The sequence below is a fragment of the Patella vulgata genome, chromosome 6, assembly GCF_932274485.2.
Source record: "Patella vulgata chromosome 6, xgPatVulg1.2, whole genome shotgun sequence".
NCBI lineage: Eukaryota > Metazoa > Mollusca > Gastropoda > Patellidae > Patella > Patella vulgata.
In genome coordinates, this window is record NC_065884.2 from 38,819,501 (window position 1) to 38,834,925 (window position 15,425).

Genomic DNA, 15,425 nt, shown 5'->3' on the forward strand with positions numbered 1-15,425 from the left:
ATTTATAAAATATAACGGTGACAAAACTTACAGGTTATTATTAATTGCGAGATTTTTTGTTTATAATTGTGATTTCAAAACAGATTAGAGCATCTGATATCAATAGAGATTAGAATATATCGGATAATCAAATGAAGGTTTGGCGGGATATCGGTAATAACGATATTGCGTGCGACCGATTTTAAGACACACAAATTTATAGTTCAGTAATACCATAATAATGTTAACAAAAGAAACCAACAAAGAGACAAGAAATGTAAATAACTGCAGCCAGGCAATGGTACGCAGTATAAAACACGTAGTATTCAATCAAATGAAATACGCATAGATTAAAGAAGGCACAGATGTAACTATACAGCAAGTATAAATACACGTATAAAGACCTACCCTAACAAAGACCGATCTGCGAAAAACACACAGTCGAAATAGAAATCGCACGGTAAATTTTATTTAACACGTACGCGTCAGATAAAGCCTGTTAGTCCTTGATAAAACACCTTTGGTGCAGTTATTACACGCTTTCCAGAAAACTCACCAAACAAAGAATACCCACCGTGTCAGTCTTTTTAAACCCGTTCGTTAATTAACACACTGGTACAGAAAACGCACCATCGCCTAGATTTTCACCCCTAGCGATAATTATATCACCACTCAATTTCTCACCCCTGTTAATTAACACACCGCTCTACAGAAATTAGCCTCTTCGTATTAGATTTGTTGCGATGATTAGAATTTTACCGATATTCATATAAATTTGCCAAAATCGGGAGATATATATGCCCTAAACGTACAAATAACACTATTACTACTTCTCAGTGTAATTAAAGGATTATCCACTATTCTCACATATTTCAGATAACACAACATAAAACAAAAACTATTACTCTGGTCAAAAAATGTTTATATTACCAAATGTAGAAATAAAATCATGCTTTACAAGGATGTTATTTTTACACAAAATACAAATTAACAACAAAATTATTCTTTAATATAAAACCAACTATGTAAAAAAAACAGTAAAATGAAAGGTTTATGAATTATATATATTTTATCAAATCTATCCCTAGTCATAATGTCTGCTATTTTATAGTTTCCAAAATAATAGTCTCTGGACCAATACATATTTGTCCTTGGCTGTGTCGTTATACTCATAAATATCCGTATGGCCAGAAAATCACGAATTTCTTCAGTCGTTACATTTCTCCAGTTTTTTTTTTAACCTCTGATAGTATTTCTCGGCGTGGTATCTATTTGTTTCTTCGGCTAACAATGCGTATAAATTCAGTCCAAAAAATAAACTAAAAAAGTCAAATTAGTTTTTCTCACTTTCTAAGATATCTGTTGGACCAGGCTCAGGTCCTAAAAATGATGGGCATGTAACAGAATTCCGTTTATTATTCCAAATAAAATCCTTGGTGAAGCTCGAAGATCGCGCGCCATGTTTGTTCTCTTCGTCATTAGCCGTTTCGGGGCCTTCGTCTTCCTCACTCGAATTGTAGGATACTATTATTAGTTTTTCTCACTTTCTAAGATGTCTGTTGGCCCAGACTCCGGTCCTAAAAATGATGGGCATGTAACAGAATACTGTTTATTATTCCAAATAAAATCCTTGGTGAAGCTCGAATTGTCAGTCAATTCATTGTCCAGGATACTATTATTGTTGATTTCTATGTCTACTACATCTCCTGGTAAAAATCCCTCAAATTTCGAGTCAGAATCGCTATCCAAACAAAAATTATTATTAAAGATAGGTTGCCAGGCAACAAAACATATGCCCACAGCAGCTAAATCGTCCGAGCAGGTAATTGTAGGTAATTGGGGGCCTTTACAAGACAGTTCCATACAGATCAGATTATAAATTTTGTCGTTTGAGGGTTTACAAGGTTCTAAAAACTGAAACAAGGGTCTCAACTCTGGAAGTAATCTACAGAAATTGTTGAAATTTGACAGGCTTTTTCGTTTTACTAATTTAAATAATGCATATAAATTTCATACATATCGGATGATAACTTTCATCAATCGAGCATTAACAAGGTTTAACAAAACGAAACAAGGGCAATAACTCTACAAGTAATTATTGTAAATTGCTGAAATTCAATAGGCTTTTTCATTTCACTAATCTAAATCATGCATATAAATTTCACAAAGATCGGGTGATAACTTTTGGCGTTCACAAGGATCAATAAAGTGAAACAAGGGCCATAACTCTAGACGCAATAAACGGAAATTGCTGAAATTCAATAGGCTTCTTCGTTTCATTAATCTAAATAATGCATATACATTTCACAAAGATTGGGTGATAACTTTTGGCGTTGGAGCGTTCACAAGGTTCAATAAAGTGAAACAAGGGCCATAACTCTAGAGGTTATTAATGGAAATTGCTGAAATTCAATAGGCTTTTTCGTCTTACTAATTTAAATAATGCATATAATTTTCAGAAAGATCGAATGATAACTTTTGACAGAGCGTTCACAAGGATCAATAAAGTGTAACAAGGGCCATAACTCTAGACGTAATTAACGGAAATTGCTGAAATTCAATAGGCTTCTTCGTTTCAGTAATCTAAATAATGAAAATAAATTTCAGAAGATCGGATGATAACTTTTGACGTTAGAGCGTTCACAAGGATCAATAAAGTGAAACAAGGGCCATAACTCTAGACGTAATAAATGGAAATTGCTGAAATTCAATAGGATTCTTCGTTTCAGTAATCTAAATAATGCATATAAATTTCAGAAAGATCGGATGATAACTTTTGGCGTTAGAGCGTTCACAGGGTTCAATAAAGTGAAACAAGGGCCATAACTCTAGACATAATCAACAGAAATTATTGAAATTAAATAGGCTTCTTCATCTCACTAATGTAAACAACATATATCAATTTTAAAACAATTGGATGATAATTTTGGCGTTAGAGCGTTCACAAGAAATTGTGGACGACGGACGGACGGACGGACAGACAGACGGACAGACGGGGGCGACGGCAATATACGTCCACATTTCAATGTGGGCGTATAAAAAACTAAGCGTAAAAATATAATTTTCTACGAGTTCACAACCTTATAACCCCTAAAACCTGTGTTGTGACGTAAATTGAAATGTGGACGTATAAAAAACTAAGCGTAAAAATATAATTTTCTACGAGTTCACGACCTTATAACCCCTAAAACCTGTGTTGTGACGTAAATTTTATGGCTTCTATCATTAGTTCAAACTATATTTTTATTGGTTAATTACTTCTCGAAAGGAAATAAATGAAATGAAATGGAGTTTAACGTCCTACTTTTCTGCTCCTAACCTGGGCTAATGAAGACGGGCATACGCCATACAGTGTGCTATGAGGGAAATTTTGCCCGGACAGCGGCACTACGGCCTACTCTTATATCGAATTCCAACTGCCAAGGGATCTTTTACGTGCACACCAATGTGTACACGGGACCTCCGTTTTTCGTCCCATCCGAACGACTAGACAGCTTTCCTTGTCAGGCCCTCCGTCCTGCATCACTGACAAGGGAGAACCACGCCGGAAAATCTGGATGAACTTTCTCGGCCAATGCAGGGATCGAACACCCGACCTCCAGACTAGCGAGCTAGCGCCTTACCCACTTAGCCAAGTGATCCCCCTTCTCGAAAGGGAATAGGTTTTTTATTACTTTATTGCTCAGTAGAACAGGACATGAAAGAAGCCGACAACAGTCGTTGATGCGAAAATTTTCTCATGAGTTTATGACCTTATAACACCTTGTTGTGACCTGTACATTTCATGATTACAATCATTAGTTGAAACTATTGTTTTATGGGATTATAACTTTTGGAAAGTCAAACGGCTTTTGTTTATATACTATTCAAAAAAAGTAGGGGATATTTGATTTTTAAGTGTTATTAAAGTCACCTAATGAAACTGACGAAGAAACAAATGACAAAATGAAATGAAGTTCACATTCATCGATTTATTCCAAATGATCGTTAGACTAAGTAAGGCACAGACTGACCATTATAAGGGTAAAATGATACCCGGGGTCAAACAGCAAAGTTACCACAGCATCACAACCAAGTCAGTAACGGGTAAATCCTCCTCTGTTTGCCAAACAAGCATTGATCCGACGTGGCATACACCTAATGAGACGTCTAAGGTCATTTTGGTCCAGATTGTCCCATTCCTGTTGCAACGCAGCAGCAAGTTCTTGGACATTGGCAGGACGTTGTTGACGTTGACGTAACCTCTGTCCAAGCATGTCCCAGACATGCTCGATGGGGGAGAGGTCGGGACTCAGTGCTGGCCAAGGTAATGTGGTGATGTTCTGTTGTTGGAGGTAACCTGTAACGATCCTGGCCCTGTGACATCTTGCGTTGTCATCCTGGAAGATGAAACGGCGGCCATGACGTCGTGCGAACGGCACGACATGGACTGCCAAGATGTTGTCCCGGTAGTACTGGCCTGTAACACGCCCTGCAACAACATGTAAAGCCGTTCTTCCAGCAACAGTGATGCCTCCCCACACCATAACAGAACCACCCCCAAATCGATCATGTCTGATGACGTTAACGTCTTGGAAGCGCTCATTTCGACGACGCCACACCCTCCTACGTCTGTCCAAAAAATCAACAGTGAACCTTGACTCATCTGAAAACATCACATTGCTCCAGCGTCGATTATCCCAGTGTTGACGATCCCTACACCAACGACGTCTTGCCTGAATGTGATGATCTCTCAAACAAGGGATCACGCGAGGACGTCGGGCGCGAAGGTGACCCCTATGCAGTCGATTCCGAATCGTCTGGCCACTCACTCTCACACCAGTGTCTGTTTGAAGACGAGCGCTGATCTGATTTGCTGTGATGACACGATTTCTCAAGGCCAAGGTACGGATAAATCGATCCTGGGCTTGAGTTGTCGCCCTTGGTCGACCTGAGCGTGGTCTGTCCTGTACAGATTGTGTATCACAGTATCTTTACCATAGCCTGCTTATGACAGACTGAGAAACATTCATCGTCCGCGCCACAACCGCCTGTGTTGTGCTGATCTGTAGCATGCCAAGGGCACGTAACCTTTCATTTTGGGTAAGCCGACGCATATCAAAATTTGTTTTCTGGTCACTAAAACAATTAAACTGATGTTTCCACCCTGGAATTCAATGCCCCATGATGATCCCAAGCATCACCTGCATTCCATGCGGTAGCTATTGGTGCGTTTGGGCGTCACATGTAACTGGAAATGTTTCTTCTGTTAGGTTCTATAGTGACTTTTTTCGTAGTCATTTGCATATTTTAGTATTATGCCCCCAAAATCAAATATCCCCTACTTTTTTTGAATAGTATAACTTTATTGATCAATAAAACAGTATATCAAAGATGCCGACACCAGGCGTTGAGAGGGAGTCTGACTACACACTAAGTCAGTGACAGGTGGCGTAAGCCAGTTGAATTCAATAGCTAATTATGCCGACACTTGGCGATAGTTGGAACAAATGAGTTAAAGGAGCTAAATCGCTAATATTTGGGATCTAGACATTAGCAAGAAATGGGTCGCAACGCATATAATAATGTAATCTGAATGTATATAAACTGATTTACATTCAATCGTTTCCGCTTTACTCTAATTGAGTGAAGTTCTCTAGGGCCTGGTTATTCCAGTCTATTGCGCATGCTCTCCAGATAAGAATATTGCGTCATTGTTTGAAATGATTTGAGGAATATCTAGCCTTGTTCTTTCTTGTCCCTTGTTACAAATGGCGCTGAAATGCATTATGGTACACGATTCGTGTACCAATGGAAAAATGTTTATTTTGTCTTAAATATTGGATATCAGTATCCCCATCTTTTCCCGGCAAGATCACAACATCAATGTTGATTTAACCCGTTAACTGCGTAGGGCGTTACATAACGTCCTGGACAACTGCCACTTACTGTGTGTAAGACGTAATATAACGCCCTGGAGGTATTTTCCCCAACCTATTCTTTGAACATACGATCGCAGCATGTGTATGACGTTATACTACGTCTGGTCGAGGAAATCTAATTGAAGGGAGACAACTCTATTTACCGTTATTTTTAATATGGTTTAAGACTACTATAGTTTGTATTCAGGAATACAAAGGTCCAAAAATTACGTTTTTCGTCAAATTAATTATACAATAGGGGGTAGTTAACGTTTTAAATACTACACAGTTAAGGGGTTAAATTGACAAATAATTTGTGTTTTCAATGTGAAAGACGTTGAATGATACTGAATTAGAAACTTAGCTACTTTAATTCTTTTTGTCAATAATTAAGATTGAGCGCTGGACTCAGTTGAGACATGAGAAAGCAATTAGCCTTACTCCATGTCACATAACCACAACAGAAACAAAGATTGACCTAAGATTCTAAAAGTAATACTTTCAATCCACCCAATCCCACAATTTGTAAGATAAAAGATAAATCTTGCTCAAATGAGATACAAATAAAACTACTTACTTGCCAAACAGTTTTCGTAATCCTCTTCTTTTCTTTTCTTGGTGGATGCCATTTGTTCCGAAATGTTGTAATCCATCTTCATCATCAGTTACAACCTCTGAATGTGCTGTAGCAGAAATAAATCAATAAATAAAAATACATCTATAACATGACAAAAACTGGTAATTTTACCGTAAAACATAAAGCATATAATGATCAGTGGTATATAAATCTTCCAGTAAACAATGAGAAATGATGTATCGAGATTGAGTAGGAGTTATATAAGAGTAAAACCAAATAAAACTAACACCAATATATTATACTAGAAGAATGCCCGGCTTCGCTCGGGGGTCATAACCCCGAAACCGGAAGTGGTAGACTAACGCCACCTGGCCTATGTTACTCCCCGGTCCGAGCTACCCCTATAACGCAAATTTCAAACTCGGGGCAGACCTAGTGTAGCCGCCAACCCCGAACAGACAGACAGACAGACAAACGACAGTCACAAATATTAGTATAGATAGATAAAGATCTACTAACTAGGATCAAACCCATGACACAGATCTATAATACACATTACCCAACATCCCACACCATAAATGAGATGTGGTTGTTTAAAAAGTAAGAATACTCTGAGTCTGTCTTGAGCAGGACAACCATCCTTACCGAGTACCAATCAGCCATAAATGAAAAGTGTTATCGGACATTTTACAAAGAGTGAGCAAAAATTAGCCATAAAACTATATATAAACACAAACAAAACTAAAACAGATGTAGGTAGCAATGATAAATATATACAATCTTTCAAACTTAACTAAACAATATATACTTTTAGAAAAGGATAAAAAGTTATCAAGAAAGGAGTGTTTTATCTCTAATTAGTAAATTCATGAATTTTGAATACCAAAATCAACCAATAATCAATTAACTTACAACATAAGATTTCAAGTGGTAACTCAATAAAAAAAACATCACTAGTTAAATGACAGATAATACTTAAACCATAATTGTGGTACTAACCTACCTAGTTGAAATAACCAGTATATTTTACCCATTTCTATGAATCAACATAATGTTGCAGATCAAAATATTATGAAGAACTCTCATTTCAAAACATGCTATGTGTCATGTCATTTTGGGATGAAGTTTTGTTATTATTTCAATGGGGGGTGGGGGGTGGATGGCTGAATGGTTAGTGTGCACACGCTGTATCATAAAGTTTGTCATTGAGTCGACTGGCGTGGTTTCGAATCCCCGGTTGTACGTGACAAGGAGTAGGGTTGCCAATCCAACCTCATGGGTTTTCTCCGGGTCCTCCGGTTTCCTCCACTGCTAAAGACCCCTATGCGCAAGCGAATTATTGAAATAAAATCAAACCATATGTTAGTCCCGAAATGACCTAGTTTGTGTCGAGTGGACGTTAAACCACATTTCTTTCTTTCGATTATTTCAATAGGGTTAATCAGAAAACTTTTTTCTGAATCACAAGTAATTGTGGGCAATCTATGGACAACATATCCTATAATAAATTTGGGTGAATAAAAAGCAATCTCACCCAACCCAACCAAGTCTAAAAATTCCATCAAAATCTTTGTCCTGTATTATATTCACAAGTTTTTAAGTTAAAAATGACCAGAAAAAAAATCGTCAAAATTCTGATAAGAACCCTAGCTAGAGTGTTCACAAGAAATTGTTGACAGTTAGCAAACACACAGCAGACAACCTTACATGATTTTCTATGGTTACATATGCCATCCATGGGAGGAAGTTTCTGATCAGATAGCAGCAAATCTGATCGAGGCATAATTTTCTTTCCAGTTCTGCATGTATAACAAGCGGGAACAGACTTGATATATCCAAATATTTTTTCACTTCATAGTAAACTAAATACTATCGCTGTAAATTTATATTAGATTTCATATTTCAAAAATTTAAAATAATTTCTTGCAACAATAAATATAATTGATGAGATAAACCAAATCAAAACAGCCAAATATTTCCTACACAAGCTACCTGCCTCAAACTCTTAACTAGATTAATTGAAAAACTATATCCTAGACTACTTGTTGATGTTGATCATTTAACCAGATCTACATATCGACACTATTAACCAGTATTAATTATAATAACTACATAAAACCTAGGACTAATATTTAATAACGCGTATCAAAACAATATACTTTTCTTTACAACTTGTAAGCGATAAACCAGGTGAAATCAGTATACATTACTGTCTACATGTCATGACACTATTTCTCATTAATACTGCATGACTGAATTACGTACTGTTAGAGAGAATGAGAAGTGGACTTTAACGTCCACTCAACACAATCTAGGTCATTTCGAGACTAACAAAAGTTTTAATTTTTCATTTGCTTGTGCGTAGAGGTCTTTAGCAGTGGGAGGAAACTAGAGTACCCAGAGAAAACCCATGTGGTTGAACACCCGACTCTACTCCTTGTCACGAATAAGTGGGGAATATAAACCATGCCACTTGACAACTCAATGAAAGATCTTATGATTTCACTAGAACCCCCCCCCCCCCCATACGTTAAGAAGTTAGTGGCATAATTAATTATAATTAAACACAAATTAAATAACATGGACAACTTTCTGTGTGACCTGTAAGAGCTGTTTTAGTAGAGGTCAAACATATGCATACCTATTATATATAGTGAGCCACTTTAAAGTTCATTTAAAGTCCTGATGCGCCATTTGCATTTTTCGCTAAAATATCAAATTTCTTACAGCTTAATCTATGCTAATATGTACTCTGATTATTTAACATTTAATTAAGAAAATAAAATAACCAGTGTCTGCCAGGCAGGATACGTCCACATTTGGCAAGAGATGGATAGAGAACAAGCTAAAAACAAAAACAATTTTTTTGTACAATCAGGGGCCAGAATCCAGAAAGTTATGGTCTGACATGCGAAAATATCAAAAGGGACTGAGATTTTTGGAATGTAAAGATATGTTTTAAGTTTCATCAAAATCAGAAAAAAATTGTGACCTCTAAAAGGTCCATAACCTTTGTATTACATACACGATTTGCGTACCATTGCGGAATGGTGATATATCTAAACGGTTTTTAAAATTGGAAAAAAAATTGTGACCATAATCCAGAAAGTTATGGTCTGAAATGCGCAAATATCAAAGATAGGTTGCCAGGCAACAAAACATACGCCCACAGCAGCTAAATCGTCCGAGCAGTCGACAAGGGTTGTCACATATTTATTCTTTTGTAGGTAATTAGGGGAATTTAATAGACAATTTCACACAGATGACATTATAATTTTCATTGTTTAAAGGTTCACAAGGTTCTAAAAACTAAAACAAGGGCCGTAACTCTGGAAGCAATCTACAGAAATTGTTCAAATTCGACAGGCTTTTTTCGTTTTACTAATTCAAATAATGCATATAAATTTCATACAGATCGGATGATAACTTTTGTTGTTCGAAAGTTCACAAAGTTCAACAAAGTAAATCAAGGGCCATAACTCTAGAGGTAATTGACGGAAATTGCTGACATTCAATAGGCTTGTTCGTCTTCATTTCACTAATTTAGGTGATAACTGAAACTCAATAGGCTTGTTCGTTTTACTAATTTAAATGATACATATAAATTTCATACAGATCGGATAATAACTTTTGTCGTTAGAGCATTTACAAGGTATAACAAAGTGAAACAAGGGCCATAACTCACGACTTAATTAACGGAAATTGCTGAAATTCAATAGGCTACTTCATTTAACTATTTTAAATGTTGCATATCAATTTCAAACAGATCGGATGATAACTGTTGTCAGAGCGTTCACAAGATTCAACAAAGTGAAACAAGGGCCATAACTCTAGATGTAATTAACGGAAATTGCTGAAATTCAATAGGCTTCTTTGTTTTACTAATTTAAATGATTCATATAAATTTCATACAGATCGGTTGATAACTTTTGTCGTTAGAGTGTTCACAAGGTGCAAAAAAGTGAAACAAGGGCCATAACTCTAGAAGAAATTAACGGAAATTGCTGAAATTCAATAGGCTTCTTCATTTCACTAATTTAAATGATGCATATCAATTTCTAACAGATTGGATGATAACTGTTGTCATTAGAGTGTTCACAAGATTCAACAAAGTGAAACAAGGGCCATAACTCTAGATGTAATTAACGGAAATTGCTGAAATTCAATAGGCTTCTTTGTTTTACTAATTTGAATGATGCATATAAATGTCATACAGATCGGTTGATAACTTTTGTCGTTACGAGCATTCACAAGGTGCAAAAAAGTGAAACAAGGGCCATAACTCCAGAAGAAATTAACGGAAAATGCTGAAATTCAATAGGCTTCTTCATTTCACTAATTTAAATGATGCATATCAATTTCATACAGATCGGTTGATAACTTTTGTCATTAGAGCGTTCACAAGTTTCAACAAAGTGAAACAAGGGCCATAACTCTGGATGTAATTAACGGAAATTGTTGAAATTCAATAGGCTTCTTTGTTTTACTATTTATATGATGCATATAAATTTCATACAGATCGGTTGATAACTTTTGTCGTTACGAGTGTTCACAATGTGCAAAAAAGTGAAACAAGGGCCATAACTCCAAAAGAAATTAACGGAAATTGCTGAAATTCAATAGGCTTCTTCATCTCACTAATGCAAACAACATATATCAATTTCAAAACAATCGGTTGATAAATGTAGTCTGTAGAGTGTTCACAAGAAATTGTGGACGATGGACGGACGGACCGACAGACTGACTGACGGACGGGGCGACGGCAATATACGACCACATTTGCATGTGGGTGTAAATAAAGGACTGAGATTTTTGGAACATAAAGATATGTTCTAAGTTTCATCAAAATCAGATAAAAATTGTATCTCTAGAGAGTCCATAACCTTTGTATTACATACTTATACACAATTTGCGTACAAAGAGCAGACATTTTGTCGGGCAGTTTAATTTCGATTTTCACGAAATTCTAATTCAACCTTCATTATGGAGTAATGGTGATATATCTTAAACGGTTTTTAAAATCGGAAAAAAAAACCTGTGACCTCTAGAGAATCCACAAGCTAAAAATTCTAATTCAACCTTTATTATGGAGTAATGGTGATATATCTTAATCGGATTTTAAAATTGGAAACAAAATTGTGACCTCTAGGGAATCCACAGGCTAAAAATCTGATTTTTCGGCCAATCAGGGGCCATAATACAGGAAGTTACGTTCGGATATGTGTGATTATCAAAACAAACCAAAATCTTTATGATAAAAGCATATATTTAAAGTTTCATCCAAATCGGATAAAAACTGTTCCCTATAGAGGGTCAACAATCTTGATATACCTAATTTTTACATTATTTGCGTACAAGGGGCGGCCATTAGATCCATCAGTTTTAGTCCGATTTTCATGAAATTCGAACTCAACCATCAATAGTGTATAACTGTGATGTTTTCGCATGTGTTTTTTTTTAATTGGATAAAAATTGTGACCTCTATAGGGACCATAGGCTCAAAACGCGATTTTTTGTACAATCAAGGGCCAGGATTCAGGAAGTAACGATTCAATATGCACGAATATCGAAAGGAATCAAGATCTTTGGATTATAAACATGCAATTCAAGTTTCATCGATATCAGATCAAAATTGTGACCTCTAGGAGGTCTACAACCTTGATATACCAGATGTTTACACTATTTGCGTACGAGGGGAAGGCCATTTTGTCCCAACATTTTGGTTCGATTTTCTTGAAATTCGAACTCAACCATCATTAGGGTTTAACGGGACCACAAGCTAAAAGCACAAGTTTTTGTACAATCAGGGGCCATAATTCAGGAAGGTACGATCCGATATGCGCGAATATCGAAAGGAACCAATATCTTTATGACATAAACATGCATTCCAAGTTTCATCAAGATAGGTTGCCAGGCAATGAACCATACGCCCACAGCAGCTAAATCGTTCGGGAAGTCAACAAGAGTTGTCGCATTTTTTTTTACTTTTATCAGTAATGGAACTTTTATAATACACTAAAATCTGATCAAGAGTAACAACTCATTAAGTATTATCATTAGAATTTGTTTGTTTTTATAAAGTTCTGAACCATGCTAACGTTTAGTATATGAAATGTTTAATATCATGGATTTAGCTGTTTAGTATACGGAATGTTTAATATCATGGATTTAGCTGTTTAGTAATTATCACAAATCGCTGAAAATGAATAGATTTCTTCGTCTCATGACCTTAAACACTGTGTATAAAATTAAAGTCAATTCGATATTTACTTTAGCCTCTAGAATGTCCACAAGATTTTTTTGAAGTGATCAAGGGCCAATAGGCTTCTTCGTCTCATGACCCTAAACACTGTGTATAAATTTAAAGTCAATCAGATATTAACTTTAGCCGATTTGCACAAACTCAACCATCATTAGGGTGTAATGGTGATATACTAAAACGGTTTTTAAAATCAGATAAAAATTGTGACCTCTAGAGGGACCAAAAGCTGAAAACACAATTTTTCATACAATCAGGGGCCATTATTCAGGAGGTTACGATTCGATATCGAAAGGAACCAAGATCTGTGGGTTATAAATATAGATTTCAAGTTTTACCAAAATCAGATCAAAATTGTGACCTCTAGAGTGTTCCGAAGCTAAAAACATGATTTTTCGTACAATCAGGGGCCATAATCAATGAAGTTATGGTCCGATACATGCCCATATCAAAAGGAAATGAGATCTTTGGGAGATAGACCTATATTTCAAGTTTCGTTAAAATCGGATAAAAATTGTGACCGGTAGAGTGTCCACAAACAAATTGTGGAAGGACAGGGGCGACGACAATATACGTCCACATGAAAATGTTGGTGTATAAAAATACCAACACTAGATAATGTCCCGGCATGAATTCAATCAGATTTTAAAAAAAGCCTATCAATAAATTTTAGTGGTCAACAACAGGCTTATTAAATACATCGATGAAATTTCAGTTTCACATATCTTTGTAAATACTGAACAGAACTGGACCATTTTTGGACTATTAGAGAATTATCTTTCACAATATTGTAGTTTGCAAGTGATTCTATAGTGGTAAAATATTGCATCAGGACCTTAAACTTAAAAATTGAGTATACAGATCAAATAGAATTAAAACAAAGAAATCAAAGATATAACTGGAAATATTTAAACTGTTATATCTTCAGTAACAAACTGAATATAAGAATTACCATCAGTTTGTATCAATGAGATATTAAATGTATTTACTGATATTTTATGATCTCTCATAAAAACATGACTTAAATATGTCAGCCCTTTAGCTGAAACTACAGCTCCCTTTAGCAACCTTAACTGCTGTGAAATATTTAAGATACTAGTTCTGCGATTGAGGCAGTTTGAAGCGGTCCAGAGAGCAGTAGTTTCAGGCAGTAAGTTGCAAGGCAATGAAACATATGCCCACAACAGCTAAATCATCCAAACAGTCGACAAGGGTTGTCGCATATTTTTCTTTTGTAGGTAATTGGGGGCATTTACAAGACAGTTTCATATACATCAGATTATAATTTTTGTTGTTAGAGGGTTCACAAAGTTCTACAAACTGAAACAAGGGCCTTAACTCTGGAAGTAATTTACAGAAAATTTTGAAATTTGACAGGCTTTTTCGTTTTACTAATCTAAATGATGCATATAAATTTTATACCGATTGGATGAAAACTTTTGTCATTCGAACGTTTACAAGTAAAACAAGGGCCATAACTCTAGAAGAAATTAACGGAAATTGATGGTAATTCCTGAAATTCAATAGACCTCCATTTCACAAATTTAAATGATGCATATAAATTTCATACATATCGGATGATAACTTTCATCAATCAAGCATTAACAAGGTTGAACAAAGTGAAACAAGGGCCATAATTCTAGAAGTAACAAGCCAACAGTGAGGCTGAAGTCCCCCACTGAAATCACGAAATAAATAAATGACACATATTAATTAATCCCACATTTATTTTTTTCAAAAGTATCAAGCAATCAAACTGATTATCAACTATACACTAAGTTCCATCACTCTCTATCAGATAGAATCAGTTATTGTGTTCTTAAGCATAGACCAATGAAATTGCTTAGCTCTGCTTGGCTTTAGCTCGAAATGTTAATCATTGAACTCATTCAAGAACATTTACATCAAGTTTAAAAATTCTACCTCAATTAAAAGCAGACTTGTTATGTTCCAAAGTCTTGACAAATCAAATTGCTTATCGCTCATTAGCCCAAGCAGAAAATTCTCACCAGCATCAACCAATCAGATTGCTTATCTCTGCTTACCGTAAGCAGACAATGTTCATATTAGTCTGGATGCGTTTTCAACATTTGAGAAAAATAGGTCATTGGCTAGATTATCCGGTCTTTTACATTATCATAAACAAAGTCTAAGGGAGGTGACTAGTGCTAAAACAAGATGTTGACGCCCATGAAATTAATTCAAGAATGCCATTTCAAAAAATCCATTTGATTGCATGCCAGTTCAATATCCAACACTCTTATTTTTTTATATTGTAAAATTTCTCTCTTCATGGGCAATATCTATTTTTTCAAAATTAATCCTAATTCGTCTTCACGATTCATGTTTGTTTATATCAATGCAAGAATTATGGGATTTGTTGCGAGAAGGGGCGCAACTCTTACTTGACTTGGCCAAAAGGTACTGGATAATCCACCACATAAAAACTCCCGGTTACGCATAGGCAATAGACTTTTTGTCAAATGTTGACAACAGTCCCAGACCCTCCATATGTTGAATACTAGGAGGTTCAGGGTGACCAAGACTAACTCCATCAAGGCATTCACCTAATGAATGCCTACACCAAGTTTGAACATTCTACTTCAATTAGAAGGAGAGTTATTGTGTTCCAAAGTCTCGAACAATCAAATTGCTCATCGCTCTGCTTAGCCTGAGCAGAAAATGCTCATTATCGAACTTAGTCAAGGTA

At 35.8% G+C, this 15,425-nt stretch overlaps 1 protein-coding gene across 6 annotated transcripts in view; it reads right to left on the reverse strand.

Annotated features, from left to right (window-relative positions):
- LOC126825463 (liprin-beta-1-like) overlaps positions 1-15,425 on the reverse strand; it is a 254,385-nt gene that overhangs the window by 105,013 nt on the left and 133,947 nt on the right. For all 6 annotated transcript variants that reach the window (XM_056101629.1, XM_056101628.1, XM_056101627.1 and 3 more), the window contains one exon: positions 6,457-6,562. In XM_056101629.1, the coding sequence (XP_055957604.1) occupies positions 6,457-6,562 (106 nt within the window). The remainder of the gene's footprint in view (positions 1-6,456; positions 6,563-15,425) is intronic.